General features: G+C 47.2%; 1 protein-coding gene across 17 annotated transcripts in view; it reads left to right on the forward strand.

Annotated features, from left to right (window-relative positions):
- Nucleotides 1–3,705: 3,705 nt before the first annotated feature.
- Nucleotides 3,706–17,710, forward strand: part of LOC138182364 (serine/threonine-protein kinase MARK2) — a 44,279-nt gene continuing 30,274 nt past the window's right edge. For 12 of the 17 annotated variants that reach the window (XM_069118117.1, XM_069118123.1, XM_069118122.1 and 9 more), the window contains exon 1: nt 3,706–3,843. Coding sequence is in view for 4 of the 17 variants with exons in the window: in XM_069118132.1 (XP_068974233.1) it covers nt 15,400–15,810 (411 nt within the window). In the remaining 13 variants the exon portion in view is untranslated. Of the gene's footprint in view, nt 3,844–11,721; nt 12,103–13,004; nt 13,516–14,238; nt 15,811–17,710 lie in introns of those variants that run through there. The other 5 variants (XM_069118132.1, XM_069118134.1, XM_069118135.1 and 2 more) reach the window with 5 other exon arrangements.

Below are 17,710 nucleotides of genomic sequence, written 5' to 3' on the forward strand. Positions count from 1 at the left end.
AAGTATGAAAAAAATCAGGCTCGAGAGGAAGGAGTTGCCGGCGAACCATGTCGCGAGAAGTTGCTTCCTTTTTTTTTTCCATTTCTCCTTCTCTCTGCTGTCTCCTCCGATGTGGCTCTCAACTCGGAAAAGGCTTCTTCCCCTTGACTCCGACTCTCGTCGTATTTTCTCATTGCTTCTCTTTCACCTACTCGTGCTTTCGTTCGCCGACCTAACCCCACATTTTGTTCGTTCGCGTCTGTCACGAGCATGCCTCGAGCCTGACCGGGGGCCGGGTTTCTCGTTGACGTATCGTTCCGATGTCGGAGCTGTATACACGACCACCGAAATACCGTGTTCCAACACCAAAAAACAGTCAAAGTGCGTGAAACCGACTCGGCTGCAAAAAGCGAAGGAAAAATGGTCACGTCGCCGAACCAACGTTTACTCGTTGTCAAGATCGCTTTCTCGCGTAACATATGTATGTACATATATATGTACATACGTGTTGCACGTCGTAATCGAAATATATTTTTACCTGTCTCAGACCCTCTTGTTCCTTTCGCCGCAAGTTACTCACGCTTCTCGATGCTATCAACCTTTTTCGATCGACGCGTCAGAACTCAGGGAAACGATCACCGGCTATAATATCGATTTATCGATGTCTTCGATCATTCGTGAATCATCACGTTTTCCCGTCTTGTACGAAACTGTTACAATCCGTCCGTCGTAAAATATTTTTTCGTCGCGATTTCTCTCCTTATTTCGATTTCGTTTATTCGTTTTGAACTTGCACCGATCTTGCGAGAATTCAATTTGCAACGACAAGCGGATGTTGCATCACGACGATCGATCGGACGATGCCGATGGAATTTAACGCGACTCGTTCGAACGATATCACGAGCATCGATCATTTTTAACAACCCTCTGTACTTTCACAACCATCGGTTCACGATCACCGAGATATCCGAGCATTGTTCTCCAAACGATTGCGCACCGTTTCTTAAAAGGCAAACACGCTCGATGCGCGAAAAGCTTGGCATTTTGTCGTTACTCGTACTTCGACTGTCTATGTACGTGCCTATATACGTATGTGTGTGTATGTATGTATATCTCTGCGTACGAGCACGCGCGCGTTTGTCGGTTAGGTATCGCCGGTTGTTGTCGAATAGCTTGGTATTATTATCGTCGAAGTTTACACCGCTTAGCGTCACGTTTGTCTCTTTGCCGTTCTTTTCTCGATCGATCTGAAACTTTATTTTTCCTAGTGAACGAGCCAGCGAAGAAAATAGATAGGAAGGGGAACAGGTAGGTAGGATGTATAAAGGGAGAGGGGTGCGAGTGCTGGTTGTTACTCGTTAGCCAACGATTTATTCTTGGATTACGTTATGGAACCCTGGTTCGCGAGTTTATGTAATAGTCTTGGTCCGTGGCTAGCGCGCTACAATTAACGGAAAGGCGAAACAAAGCGAAGCAAAACAAACGGGAAACTTTCCTCGCGATTCACCGAATCACTGAGCCGAGATAGGAAACGCGCACGCGTTTTTCTCACTCTGTTGAGTGTAAGTCGCGTCGGCTCGTTAGATTCTCAGGCTCGAAACGATAACGTTTCGTTTGCGTGTAAAGATGATCGCGAAGGGAGCGGCGGTGGCAGCGGCAGCGGTAGCGGCGGCGGTGGCCGGTGGTTTGAGAAGTTTCGGAGTAGTTGTAGCGGCCACCTCTTGCTGCGCGTGTACCGCTGACCCACTTCATAGGGATGGTCTGAAACCTAATTTCGCCCGACGCGACGCTCCGAGTGCAAACCACCTTCGACCGAACGAGAGAATCGTTGCCGCGTTCGCGATCTCTCGTACCGCGGCCACGAGTACAGTCACGATCGTAGACACGGTCGTGCGCGCACTTCAACAGCCGGTTCAAGCTTCGACGCTACTAGCGCACGCGTCATTCCTTCGCCGCGAAATTCCCAATAGAACTTCTCCTCGATTCGCGTAAATATGAACGCGACCGCGTTTTACCGATTCACTAACGATTCGCTCACGCTCGCCCTCGCTGATTCTATTATTAGCTGGAAACGCCTCGCAGGTGTCCGAATAAAATTATCTTCGAAACACCTGTTTCTCCTTCGTTCGGATTCGAGCCCATTGACAGATCTTGTCGCGTGGTTACTATCTGCGATGCGATACGCGCAGTGGATACACAAGATACGCGCACACGTCCTTAATATTTGATATGTTCGAGCTGTCGGTCTGTGGCTTTCCCGTTGTAAAGTGGTCGACCAAAGGCGGAAGCGTGTCGCTTTGCGTTTTGTGTCTCGACGAAGGGTGTGCGTTGCAGCGAACGTTGGAGAATTTATTCACCGGTCGAAATTAGTCGCAGCAACACAGAATCGTTTCGTATCGTGACGTTTGCGAGGATAATGTTTGCAACGCAGCAGGACGGACTAATAATCTCTGTGGCGAGGGACGACTTTCGCCAACCTTGTTTCACCCGAGAAATTCGCGTTCGAACGTCCGAACGCGTACACGCTCGATAAGGTTGACACGAGGCGCGCGATTTCGTCGATAACTTCCTTTTCTTTGCTATCGTGTAGCCGGCCTCCGTTCGTATTCGTTGTCGGGGATTTCGTTCCATATGGTTGGATCGAAATTTTGGCAAAAATCAAACTGAAACTATCGCCGTCCACCATTTACGCTTCGGTGACCATTTTTTCCAACTCTTACTGTTCGACCGATTCGCGGAAAAGTTGCTTTTGTCCGAGGAGACACACGGTGGAAGTGTCGACGAGAAGGTAATCGAGCGAACATCAGTGCGCGAGTGTCACACGGAGAAGCAACGTCTATTTGGAACGCTCGAATACACCACGCGGCGAAGTTTATCGTTTTCTCTTTTTCGCCATTGGAAACGCCGCCGCTTTCCCCGAGTCGATACGTTCGCACGCGATTTTCCTATTTTCCGAGCTTTCGTTAGCTCTGATCGCACGAGCCTGTATGCGTAAAGACCGGCACAAAGCGCGAGACTTTTACCACGGGTCAGACAGGCGAGAGCCAAAGTTGGCCCGATGTTACGTTCCGATGTACAGTCGGTAGCAAGGTATGATTCACTCTCTCGCCTACCTGTACAGGTCGGGTTTCTATGGCTGACTTAACGCAGCAGGATTCACGTCCCCGTTCGCATACCGAATCGTAGAACCTCGGGTTTGCGCCCAACTTCTCTCGAAGATAGATCGAACTTCGAAATTGTGGATAGACCGTTTTCCACGGAATTGGTACGCGGCTGACAAATAGATCGCGCTAACTTTTCTCGGCGAAACGGATCGAAGACATTTGGCAATGTTCCTGAACCGTGCGTCACGATGATCGGTAACATCACCGACGAATCGAAAAACATTTTCGCTCGATCCACGCTCGGATTCTCAGCGTAGCGCGTAGATTCCGAGCGTCGCGTGAAAAAACGCACGCATCGCTACGAAGCAGATTTTCCTTGCCGTTCGAAACGAACGTATTCGGTTGGCCGCGTTATTAACAAAGGACGGTCGGTCGATGATCGATGGACCAAACTTATTAAATTGGATCTCGCATCGATGACCGTGGACGCGAGGACAACCGTACCTTTGGCCGTCTTTCAGATTTATGGAGATACATTTTCATAAACCGTTGAATCTATTCTGAAAGCAGTTGCCGAAAAGGAAGTTTTAATCGTTGGTTCGTACATTCTGTTTCAGGCGTAGGGGGAGAGGGTGCATCGTCGAAGCGTTGGAGGGTTTGAGGCAGTGAAACTGGCTGGCCTACAATGTCCGCTAGTATGCGGAGCACTTTGCAAACCGTTCCAGAATCAGTGCCGGCCGACCACGTCACAAACTCCAAAGTAAGTACGAAAACATGAGGAACGCCAAGCTCGTTACGCTCGTGTAATCGTAACTGTTCTTTCTCGAGGACGAAACGGCACGCCGTGTCTGCGCGCTCATGCGAACGTGTCCTTTCCGCGCACCATAAGGTGCTTGAAAATGTCAGGCTTCTCCGATCGGTTGGCGCGCGCTCTAAGACGCTGCGAGCTGCGATTTCGTACGTTCGCGTTCCAACTGTATTTTCCATTTCTCCGACCGAAGAAAATGTAATCACCGCAGGAACGACACGGTCGCCGTTTCGTCGGTCGATAATGTGCCTTGTCACGCAAAACGTGTTAAGGGTATGGTTGAAGGTTGAACGATTACGCCTGGAAGAATGGTTACGTCCGCGGTAACCGAAAAACGAATTCGCGTAACGACCTCGCGGAACGACGCGTTGATGTTGCGAACAGAATCGTAGAACTGGTATCGTGGAAGATAAAAAGATGGTCGTTGCTGCGGAGAATACGGTTACCGCGAGCGTAGTCGTCCACCGAGCGTAAGCGTGTCTATTTGGTAATGTTGCTCTGTTGTGACGGACGCGTAATTCTAAAGGTGCTTCGTGACGTCTTTGGTTCGAGGTATCGCAATGTACTAACGTAATGCTTCTCGATAAAATGAGATAATCGAGAATCCGAACGATCGAATTCGTGGGATACCGATTCGCGATCTTTACTCGATCGAAAATTATCGCGATCGTTACGCGAATACTCGATTTTTCCTCGATCGACTAGCTGGCATTCTGTTCTCGCGGATCAGGACACGAACGATACTCGATGACTCGGCTGAACAGGTTTTCACGACTGGTTGCTTTCGAATTTTCTCTCGGCGGTAGTGGCCGTCGAACGCTTTATTCTCCGGACCGGCCGAGCTTTCACGTCTTCGTTTCGTATGCGTCACAGAACGATCGTCAGTTCCTCGACCGCGTACAACGCTGCCCGGTTTACCGTCCCATAGACCTTGAATAGGATACATCGAACATACATACATGGTTTCGCCAGAAACTACTTATTCGGTAGTACGGTCGATGACGCGCGATCCGTTTATCGGCCGGTTAAACGGCCGAAACCCTCGTACATCCGGTGTTCGTCGATCTGGCCCGTACAAACTATGGCGCGCTGTCCATTTTTGCCTTCTTCTTGCTCGTATTAACGAACAGGCTAGTAAACGAATTTTCTATATTTTCGCGTCATTTACCAGTAAAATGCAAACGGTCCGTCCGATCGGTTAAGTTCGAAGAGAAGCTTCGATAATCGGAGAGAAATTGGCCAGCGTTGCACTGCGCCAGATGAAACGTAGCGAACTGTACGTTTAATCGCAACTAGTTATTTTCGAGCGATCTAGGCGTAGTCGACGCCGACAGTGACCCGTATTTCGAGTCGTACCGCTTTGAATCGCCTAAGTATCGTATCTGGTTGACGGAATTCCATCGACTGTTTTAGCTAAGTTTCTTTAGATATTGGTGAGAGGGGGGGGGGGACGGAGCAGAGAAGAATTAGTCGATCGATTTCATAAAAGTTCGACGAGAATGTCTAGCATTACCGGCTCGTCAAATCGCGGCGACAATTGGACTATGCGTCGTCCAGGATTGCATGGGCGCTGACTCGTTTATAAAGGTCATACGTGTACGTCAGTCGAGTTTAATTCGACTTGCACGACACTCCACCATTGTCACTCCCCCTTTCTTTCCGTCTCTCTTTTACCCACGAGCCGTGCCAGCTTCTCTTTTGCGTCGACGAGGTACGAGTTTCCGACGCGCTTAATCGTTGGCGTTGGTAATTGTTGGTTTCAGCCGGCAATATCGAACAACGACAAGTCGGATCGATCGAACGATTGCTCTTTCGCTCGTTCATCTCCTTCCGTATACCGACGAGGAAGCAACCGGCGAAACTTTAAGTCGTCGTTCTGTCTTTTCTCGTAACACCGTCCGATCGTCTAGGTTCTCGAAGCGACGAGTCGAAGCAGCCAAACCAGCCTCCGCGAAAGCCCAGACTTGCACAGATATTTTAAGTTGAAAAAGCGTATTTACGATCTTGTAACGCTATAATCGTAGCGAGTAGATCAAACGCGATTCGTTAGGGACAAAGGACGAGGATAACGTTACCGGGAATAGGACCGGGCTCGCGATTACCTGTGGATCCGTTGGTAAGAAACCATCGACGCTTCCTCGCTCACGGCTCGTCGGGGTTATCTGTTCACCTTGAATCGTGCGAATCCGATTGACCGCGAACTCTACGCTCGCTAGCTGATGTCTAACTTTAGCCACTTTCTTAAACGCATTCGTTTATAATTATTCGTGAATTTAGTTCACGGCATTTCGCCAATTCGCCGCACTCTGACGCGTATTATCGAAGCTCGCGTTTTCCATGTAGCTGCTAATCCTCCTCTCTCGGCTAGCAAACGTACCGTCTTTCGTACGAAAGCCTCGCCCCGTTTACCTTACGTACTTTTCGCAGCCTTCTCGTCTAAGAGGTTGGACAGATTCAACTGGTTTCTCGATCGTTCGAGATTCTTTTCTGTAGCGTGACTCGATTCCTATTTCCGCCGTTGTAATTTCCATCCTCCTTTTTCCGATCACCTTATCCAAAAACGAGCAAGAAGAAACTCTCTTGTTGCTCTTCCGTGTACGCACATGCTCATTAGATAATCCCGGAGCGTCGCGATTCAAACACGCAAACTTTAACAATAAGTAGACGATAAACGGGGAACCGATAGAGTTTTAAGGTTATTTAACACGGCCAACGCCAGATGGCGAGCCTTGTCTTTCCGCTCGAATCCATATAATGGGAAGAGAGAGAAAGAGAGAGAGGGGGAGAGAGAGAGAGAGAGACAAAAGAAGTGATCGACGATGGTGTATTTTGTTGGCTGCACGGTATATATATCGATATATATATCGAACCAGCTATGATATTCGCGATGTAAAGTTTCCTTCTATGGGCCTCCATCGGTGGAGGTTTTATGGAGAAACCGATTTGAATAATATTTCTATATATTCGATCGGACCACAGGGTCTCCGAATTTTCGAAACGATGCATCTTTTGGCCTTCGAGCGCAACGTCGAATCTTTTATCCTCGATGCGTCTGTAAAATAACGCGGGACAGCTGCTGGATGGTCAAGAACGACAGCGGCGAACGCCATAAATGGCAGCGTAGTCGTTCATCGAGAAATAATTGTCCACGTTTGGTAGGCTCTCCTGCGAGCTCGTTGTCTCGGCTCGAGTCAATTGTTTCCACGTCGATTTCCACCTACGAACGGTAAACAGCTTCGCGGCGCGACCGTGTCGCTACACAATGTATATACGCCATCGAACGATCGTTCGAATATACCAAACGCTTAAAAAATCTGCGCTTTCAATCGCCCAGCCGGTAAACGTCGAAAGAATTTCGATCGAAATCGGTGTACGAGCGGGCAAAGTAGATCAGCGGTCATCGAAAAGGAAAAGAATTTTTCTTCGAGCATGGCAAAGCGTCTTCTCCATCCTCGATTTTCATCGTGAAAGAAAAAGGTCTTCGCGATTTCACCGACAGAAGGAAAACGTTCGTGTTGCGCGACCGCGTTTCACTTTTTGCGAAAACGCGATTCCGCCGTTGAGACACGCTACGCAAAAAGGAGAAAAACATCAGATGTAGACGAAACGGGAAACTGTCCGTAGTTAGTTGGGCATCGTTGATCTCTCGAAGATAGGCTTGTACGCGATTTCGTGTCACTTTAGACGTCTTTCTCGGATTCACGCTGGCAAGGATACAAAGTTTTTTGCGGATTAATCGAATACGGGCGAGATTGGGAGACAAAAGCGACGTCGAGTGATCGACTGAGCGCGCTTGACGACTATGGATGTTTCACGTATCTCGTCCTCTTTCGTGTTTGATCTTGACGCTGATCGTTGACAAGAACGGCAAACGTTGCAACAGCGGACTCGCGTTCGTCGAATTATTTGCACGTTACATTTCAGCTCGCCTGAAAAATCTGTCCCTCTCGAGTGGCTCGTTAAAAGGAAACCGCAACTTAAAAAACTTCTTTTGCCTGCGGTTACGTCGTTCCCGGTGCGATTACGTAACCCCGCTCGACTTTACTCGGTCAGTTTCCTACTCTCTAAATCTCGTTGTCGTTAGGCAGGGATCAGAAAAAAACACGATACCACGATATCGATTCGTGCTCTGACTACTATTCCCGAACATCGGAAGGAAAGATTTGCCGCGATAACAAGTATATAATATCTTGTTTGAAAGCAAAGACATGGAACGGTGGGAAGTTCGCTGGGGGGGGGGGGGGGACGGTCTTATTCCGAGCGAGCGTGCGACGAAAGATTGACGAAAGTGCTTGTCCATCGTATCTCTCGGCCAATATTAGAAGCAAGCAATTTAATAGCGATCGTACCTTGTCCTTAAAGCGAAGCAGGCACGAACTTTTGACTTTCAAAGGATCGGAAGCGTCTTAACACATTGCGGACGGGAGACGCGAACTCGCGTCTTACGTATTTCATGCGGTATCTTATAAAAACGTTAACTACTGTTAATTAAAACGGTAACAGAAGCAGTGGATGCTATAAACGAAGTGTTACAAGTGTGTTTTTACATTACATGCTTGAATAATACCGTTATCAATATATTTGATATAATATCGATCGCTCAGAAAATTCGTTCCGATTTTTAAGAAATTTAATAAAATAATAAACTTTGCTTAGTACCTCTCCATCGGGGAAATTATTTTCAAGTATATTACATTAAAAAAAAACGTCACTAGAAGTATCTTTAAACGTACTCATTCACTTTTAGTGAAATATTACACTTGTTAAACGCTGCTCGCAAAGTTCCTTCCGATTTTTAACTCTTTGTTCCACATAAAAAATCATATCGAAAAGTTCTTCGCCGAGAAGCCTGAGAGATTCTGGAAGGATGGAACATTCGAGTCGCCCGAAAGATGGATGAAGGTCGTGGAACAAAATGTCACCTATACAGGGTGGTTCGTAACTGGTGGTACAAGCGGAAAGGGGGTGATTCTACGCGAAAAAAGAAGTCGAAAATAAAAAATAAAAATTTTTCGTTTGTGGCTTTGTTTTCGAGAAAATCGACTTTGAATTTTCGCTTGGTAAAAAAAAATTTTTTTTTTTAATTTTTTATTCTATATTTTCGACTTCTTTTTTCGCGTAGAATCACCCCCTTTCCGCTTGTACCACCAGTTACCAACCACCCTGTATAATTCAATAAATGTAATCGAATCGAAATGTATATCGAAACAAACTTTCCGAGCAATCTTTTGAATCTTTTCGATCATTCCCAAAATACACGGAAATTCAGGCTATATGTTTGTCTGTATATGTTTGAGGTGCAATGCATTTAAGGGGCGTCGCCGTTCTTAGTTTGCTTTCCGAATCGAGGAGGATCGAGTTTTCAAGAATACGTATCGTCGACGATCATCCACTTTCTCCTAATCCCTAAACCCATTTCCTACCGTGCGTAGGTCCTTTCGAGACTGCTTCTATTTTTAATACAATGCCAAGGACGCACTTCACCCACTCCTCATTGATTGCACAGGTTTGGACGATCGATAAATCGAAGGTTAAATACACGCGACTCGTCGTCTGTGGAGAATAATAATATCCGCGTCACACGGGATTCCTACGAAAACTGCTAATCTTTAACAAAGTAAAAGGATCTTCGCGGAACCTTCCATTCTTCTCGGTGAAAAGCTATTTTCGCATTTGGTCGTTAGTTGTTCTCTCGTCGGTCGAAAGAGAAGGCAAGATTTCTTTTGTTATCGAAGCGACGTAAACAGGAACGATGACGATCGTTGCGTCACTTTCGTTAAAATGGCGGACTGTGTAGCAAAAGTGTCGAGAACTGGAAAACAGCTTAATTAAGATATTTGTAGCGCGACAGTATCCATCAAAAGTAAAACACGCTGACACTCTAATATTCCATATTCTTCGTGCACGTTTGAGATTCTCTCTCTAGGAAAAAATTTCTTGGCTGACTGTACTTTCTACTGCGCGCACTGACAAACAATTCAGAAGTACAGAGAATGGCAATGTTGTAAAGTACACGGCAATTTGGACGCCGAAATTACCGATATTGTATACTTTACGGTCCTTTCGTTCTAAAACCATGAGGTCCGAGCTGAATTCTTCTTCTTTTTTTTTTAAGATTCCCCTAGCTATTTTACGCAACGTATCAACGAGCTTTTCTATCACTAATTAAGAAGGCCTTTTTGCAGAGGCTTACTCCATAGAAATTACATGTCGAAATTTTCAACTTTGAAAAGGAATATCTTCAATTCGATAAGACTAGGCTTTCTAGAAATCGAGTCACGTATAGATAATACACCAAGTAACGTATCGTCAACATTTCGAAGAAATCGTAAGAAAGTTGGTCTATGGTGCGCTTATCGTAGCCGGCTTTAACGCACGAATCGTTCGTTCTATAGTTACAAAAACCGATTCGACGTAACTTCACAAAGCATATCGGACGATTTGTTCCGCGGGCTTGTACCCGATGATCGATCGTTGAATCGAGAGCACAGCATAGCACCTCCCGTACGTGTCACATTTTGCGTTTAAAATAAAAAATCTCCTCCCTCGCGCTCGGTTCACCGTAAGAAACGGTAAACCAACGATTAACTAGGTCGGTATCTAGATACGGGTGCAAGTGGATCGTGTCAAGGATGCGTACGCGAAGCTGACTCGAGAATCGATAACCGTTCTCTCACTCGCTTTCACGATCCATCGAGTCGATACCGTTGCATGGGGTTCGCTTTCTACATCAGATATTCGCCGACTTCTTCGGGTCGAGAAACTTTCCGATCATTGAACGTATCGACCCCGAACTTTCCACTCTGACAGGCGAACATCTCGCAGCGTGATCGCACTGCACAGATCGATCATCTTCTTATCCGGTGTTGTCTGCACGCCGAGAGAAACAAATAGACTCGGAAGATGGCGAAGACGAGGCACTCTGGCGGAGAAAGGAGAAAGGTCCATTGGGATGAAAACCGCGATCTCCTGTGAGAAACGGGACAAAGGGATTAAGGGACCGCGTAAAAGTCAAACCGGTTTACCTTGACATTAAACGTTTTATCCGTGGACACGGTCTCAGGAGACTCGTTTCGTGCATCTTTTACCATGCACCGACTTCTAAAGTCAATTAATTTAATGGACCTCTGACCCTTTTTATCTGTCTATTCTGTGTGTTATCTTTTCCCCCATCCGTACCTACCTCGTGCGTTCGTTCGCTTGAAATATATTCGTTGCACAACGAACGTACGTATCTAGGCGCGCGATACTGTTTAATTTCTATTCAAGCGGCGGCATCCGATGCACGCAGAAATGCATGCACGTCCAGCGATGTTGTACGTGACTAGGGTAAACGTACGGTGCATAAAAGAGGGCCGTCGTTCAAGTCCTAAGCGCATTTGCTGACCTCACCCGCCGCCGGTGTTAAACGCTATCGATGCCTGCACGCTCGACGTCTCGCCGGATCGTTTATCAATGGATAATATCGAAACCGATTTCGAGTCGGTATACCGCGCACGTTCGTGCGCAACTGTGTTCCGCGAGCAACCTTTCGAAACTGACCAACGTCTACCCGAAACGACTCGATCTAACGAGAGAAACAAATTCGTCTCCGATTTCAGGCAACGATACTTGAACGAATTACTAGCGACAATGTTGTCGTTTACGCGTTGTTGTGTCGAATACGGTGATATGCGTGCACGCGTAGACACGAGACGGCATAGGGGGCAGTAGGAGAGGGAAAGAGAATATGCGTGCCAGAAGAGAGACGGAGCGAGAAAGGGAGAGAGTGTATCGGCGGCGGTGTAAGATCCAGTAACGAAAGAGCTCGGGTCGAGCGGAGCGCTCGCGTGTCTCCGTCACGGCCGTTCTACGTTCAGTTAGCAAGAGACTCGCGATCGAGCAGCATACTCGCTCGACTCGTTTGTTAATTCCGTTTCGATCGCGGTTCGCTCGATGCGAGTCACCCTGTGTCCTTCCGTTCGATTTTCGTCGACCGATACGGTAAACAGAGCGGGAAATCGACACGACCGCGCTTCGATTTTTTGTCTCGTAACTCGACACGATTCTTATCGTTCGTCGCTGCCCCTAATAAACAAATACGCGATCGGAATCGCAATTCGTCGCGCGTGTGTCGATCGTGCGGGAACTACCCATCCCGAGAACGTTTCTCGTTGTTGTCGTTTTGCTCGAGATGCTGCGTTCTACGGAAGGTGAACGAGTTACTTCAAGGTATACACCGTATTTCTTTCTGTATCCTTTTGTTCCATTCTGTTCCATTGCCTTCCCATTGCAACGAACGAACGCGTGGAAAGCGAAGGATACGCGCAAACCATTCGATCGCTCGTTCGTTTACACGTCCGTTTCATTCTTTCGAATACTTCCGAAAACGTCTTATCACGAACGAACATTTCGAGTTGTAGGTCGACCGTGAATCGCATAACAGCGCGCGTCAATTAGTATGCGATAGGACGAGTCTGAAACGTTAACTCTATCGACGATAACTGTACGTTACGTAGGCTTAACGGCAATGCTCGGCAAAGTGAAGTTGATACCACGAACAACTAAAAATGTCTGACCTCTGATATCGAAAACATCGAGTCGCTGTGTTTTTTTTTTTCAAACGCCATCGTCGTTTATCGATGATTCCGCGCATCGATCACGAGAAGAATTTACATTTTCGCCGGTGACTCACACCGGCCAACGGCGATTATCGATCGAAAGCTTAGCGCGAGCAGCGAACAACGAAGAGACGCGTGACGCGAGTAACGAACGGATCGGTGACATTGCGCGACTAGTTCGGTACGCTCGTTGTGTGGTACCATTGTCTTTTAATTCGCGTTCCGCTGATGCAACAGGTTTGGCCAAGATCGGCCGTCAGCTATTGTTCTCTTTGTCGCTTTTTCGGCAAACCAAAAAAGAAAAATTCGAAGTTCTAGTGTTTTACGACGCGAAACAGCCCGGTGCGAACTTTCGCACCTTCGACGCGAAATCTAGTCGAACCGGTCTTTCTACCTATGATACTCTTTCGTTAGTCTAAACAGCGAGCCACGTGTACATATATGTACTTATTATTATTATTATTATTATTAACCCGGTGATCGTCCCCATCGAGCAACTCGATGGATCTCGTTTCGAGCGAGCTTCGCATTAAAAGCAATTTCGAAAGTGATCGAGTATTTTCCATTCGTTCGTCGATGGAAAGGGTCGTCGAACACCGTCTCGGTTACGTCAACGTTGACGTCTGCCACGCGCGCGCACAGTCTGCGCGAAAATTGTCAACGATTCGCTCGCTGGAAAATATTACGAGGCAAAGTACCTCGTGGTCGGACCACGCGATCTCCGTTTCCACCGCTATATAGCTTAAGGTTACGTACTTGTTCGGGTATCGAAGAACTGGCCTAATTAGTTTAACTTAACGACATTAGGAAGTCGGGTGCGCGCTCTCGTTCTCTCTCTTTCTCTTTATAACTCTCCTTCCATTCCTATCTCTCCCCCACCTCTGCCTATTTCGTAGTCTATTTGTCCGGCTGTCTTTCTCAAAACTGTCGCATAGTTGTGAGGAGAGTACGTTCGCGACAAGATCTTGCTGGCATCCGGTGTTCGTGAAAACCTCGGAAATCCCGCTTGAACGCGAATTCGACGGTACGAGTGAACAGGTTTGACGAAAGTGGCTTTAAACTTGACCGAGCGATCGACCGCTACTATCCGGTATAGATAAACTTATCGACGCAAACATCCTTTTCGCTGTGCACGATCGTTGTTTACTCGTTCGCGGAACGATCAACGATGTGTTATTTTGGGTGGCGCTAAAAGGGTTAAAGTCAGGTAGACGTCATCGACGAGTCGAAACGGAAACGAATAGGAACGATTTTGATACTCTCGACGAGGATTCTTCTCAAAGACTCGTGCTCACGAGTTGCATGACGTCGTACCGGATTTCTTTTGTGGCTACGTCTAAAGGGAATTGGAAACTGACGAAGCACGAATCGCGGATAACGCCGTGTTGACCGATCGCGGCTGGTCTCGTGTCGTAAACTTCTTTGCTTTATCGCGAACTTCTAATACTTAACGACACACATGTAGGTGTATTATAGGCGTTCGTTGAACCGAAACTGTGTTGCATTTTACACGCGTATTCGAATCGAATCGATGACAGATACCTAGTTGCAACGAGTCGTGACTTAAGCGCGAGTTACTTTCCTCTTTCGAGTGAACAGTCCTATCATGTTCCGAAGGAGTTAGCCACGGTCGGATGAATTACATAATTCGCGATAGTAAGATGATTGAGTAATAGGTTGAAGACAAGGTCGATTTATCGGAATATCGAACATTTTGCGAATCTAGTATCATCGGCTGTTTCTCCTTCTTCCGGTGGGAGGGGGGACGCGTTTGTCATGCTGTTGGGCGATTCGATTGTCCGGCGTGCATACAGCGAGCAACTGTACATATATGTCGACACGATGTTCGAGTCGCGTAATCTTGGTGTGATCGCGTACGCAAAAGTTTCCATTGTCGCCGACGCGTGGCAAGCGAGCAAAGAGACGAGTTTCTGACTCGTTGGAATCTCACGGCAACGGCATTGAAACGTGGGTCGAAAGATAACGTAGTTTGACAGAAAGGGATTTGCCAACGATTAGTTCGTTATCGCTCGCCCGATACCAACCAGGTATTTACCAACTAGGATCCGTTTCTTAAGACAGATATCTTATTTAAAAGGAATAAAGGATTTTTCACGATTTTGTGAAAGTAACTTAATCGTTTCGGCGTACAAAGGTAGCCACGTTTCACAGATGTTAGACTGTCGAGCAAAAACCGCTTGTAATCCTTACTCGTTGTATTTCGAAACTTTCAGTGGCCACTCGAACAAGTTCTTCGCTTCCACCTGCCGCGATAATCTGGCAACACCTGCACCCTTAAAGATTCATACTCGTTCGCACAAAATCGCTCGTGTTTCTTCGTCTCGGCATCCGATCGACGGTCTTCCGATAAAGCAAACAGAAGTCAATTGCGTTATTCGTCGAGCGATCGTATTGGTTTTCGGAAGTCTTCGTTTTCCTTCTTCCTCTTCTTCTCTCTCTTCTCTTCTTCTCCCGTAGAAATACTTTGCCATCCTCTCGAGTTGAAATCGACGACAACGAACAAAGCGTAGGGAATGTGAAACGTGTATCGATTTCTTGCTAGGAAACAGAAATTCTAGAGGAAGATAGTACGCGCGAGATTTTGAACGAGCTATCGGGTTTCTGCCACGATTCGATGGTTTCCGTGGAAAAGGACATCAAAGAATCGTTCCACTTAATCGATGTATCGTTGAGATACACGGTGAGAAACAAGTGGAAGAACATTTTGTGTCTATCGGTTAACCGGTACGTCGTGGTGTCGACAAACGTGTGAACTTTTATAAAGAGTGTATCGAAAAGAAGAGAGCGATCGGAAAAAGAACACATACAGCAAGCCAGGTATCGCGCGGAGAGACCGAAAGGAAAAGTCGGCGATATCGGGCCGCAGCCGACCAACAACGTGGCTGGAATGTACGTGACAGAGACAGGTAACCACAAAATGGTACCTGCTCCCACGATCAGATCAAAAATGGTCGAATACAAAACGGCTAACGAAACTGGCGAACGCTGTGGCGGAGGCGGCGGTGGCGGCGGTGGAGGTGGCGGTACACATCTGGCCGCTACCGTGAAAAACACCGTGCGCCGTCTGCTTCGTCGGACAAAAAGTCACCGGGACGCGCCGTCCTCGAACACCGCTGCGGCCGTGCAGGCGGCAAATGGAAATCGCGCGAATAACCTGGCCAATGTAAGGAATAAAACGAACAATGCGAATGATCCAACCGCCAGAAGATCTCAGCCCCCTCTCCCGCCACCTTCCGATCAACATTCGAGCAGAAACACTTACGGAAGACGACACTCCAGGCTGCGCGTTAGACTTCAGGTAAGAGAACGACGCCGTGTCGTGGAAAAATTATTCGCGATATTCTTCCCTTTCTCCGCGCTTTAGTTCGCGCGAGCACCAGGCGTGCGAACGGCGTACGGAATATCTGTGTCGTCGTCTATCTATGAGATGTTGGTGGAAGCTATCTGCTAGTCGAGATAATTTTATCGAGACAATCCACGTCTAGCGCGAAGGAGGATATTTTCAACGATCGTCGTGTCTTTTACGATTTTCCCGCTTCGTCCGGCCAGGCTTGGCTGGGACCGCATCAATCGTTACATCTGCCTTACAGATTTCTCGATTGGTTCACTGTTCCGTTTGTCACGGTGTGATTCGAACGGGTTTCTGCTCGGTCGGTTCACACGCGTTTACGTAATCGCATTGTGATCAGCCTTCTCGTAAATTACCGATTTATTTCTCTTTATGTCTGCAATGACGAGCTGCCAAGAATATCGTCTACGCTTGCGCAACACGTCGATAATTGCAGACAGAGCTTCGCCTTTTGAAAATAAAAAAGCGTACGTTCGATCTGAAGAAAATGGACGAAACAAGCCAAACGGCGCAAGGTGACGAAGGCCAAACTCGCAAGAAAGAAACAACGTTCTTGTTTCCATCGCGAGCGTGTTCGAGCGGTGCGAATTCCGACGAACCGTCTTTGTGGATCTTGTTTAATTATTGTAATATAAGGGTATTGTATGAGCGTCTCCGCGAACCAGCTGTGCTACTCGTCAATAGCATAATTGTTTGCTGCTTAATTGCCCTTAGAATTACGAGTCGCAAAAGGTTACAACGAGCCGAGACGTCGCGAAACGACTCCACTCGTATCGTAGATTCGAGCGTGTTACGGTGACACGCGTGCGGCGCACGACTTGCTTAGAAACGTCGAAACAAGGTTGATTAGCGCGTCTGCAACCTCCAACGAAAACGATAATTACTTCTTCCTTCGTTGCGGAACAATGAATTCTCGTAGCTTGTATCGTAGCTTGTGAAACGCCCGTTTCTCTCGACCGGGTGCTCCTTTGGAACGCAACGAGTCGATTGGTCTGCTGATAGAGGAAATCTATTCGGTTCGTTGTCTAAGCGATGGCGATGTATACTCCGCCGCTCCCTTTTTACGAAAACTCATTTACATCGCACTTACGCCATAACGACGAGGTAGTGTTCTCGATATCTAATCTCTCGTACGAGTCTGCGTCTTTCTTTCCAAACATTCGTACGTCTCTGTTAATTTGATTAAGCGTCTCGCTGTATCCTGTACGATCCATTCTTCGAGACAGAGACGGCAAACGGGGAATTACGAAGGTGAGAAGAACGATAGTGTGCGTTTCTCGATTACCTGTGCGCACAATGTATATACATACCTTGGCGTATGCTTCTCGACTCGCTTTCCTTTCACCATCGAAGAATGTACGCGCAGCCATGCACATTACCGTATAACTGGGCTGCGTGATCATACGCCATCGGTTTCCGCTTAAATCGCCAACTTAATCGTCTAACGATTCCGTGTCTACTCCAACAAGTTGTTTCTTTCGATATCGAGAAAATACGCGCAACACGTAGCTACTTTTTCTTCGCTTTCGCGATCTCTTCGAAGGCAAATCCAACGTTTCCATCGTTTTGCGCAATTTCGATGTAACGAACTCGTTGAATCCGCGCTTTCTGCATCGCCAAGATATAGCGATGGTTATGAAACATGCGTGACCTTGATAAACGGCGAACTGGACGCGCGATTTTATCGCGTTATTAGGTTAGCGAAACGAAACGAATCTATTTGTTACATACGTGACTAACACCTATTCTGCCTTTGAATATGAGAATAGCGTTCGTTTGTAACGCCAGACGTTTCTCGGAGATTGAAAGCTTGGTCGAGTGGGCGGTGTCTTTTTAGTAACGATTACAG

This window comes from Bombus flavifrons, chromosome 8 (genome assembly GCF_040668555.2).
Source record: "Bombus flavifrons isolate JBK064 chromosome 8, iyBomFlav1_principal, whole genome shotgun sequence".
Taxonomy (NCBI): Eukaryota; Metazoa; Arthropoda; class Insecta; order Hymenoptera; family Apidae; genus Bombus; species Bombus flavifrons.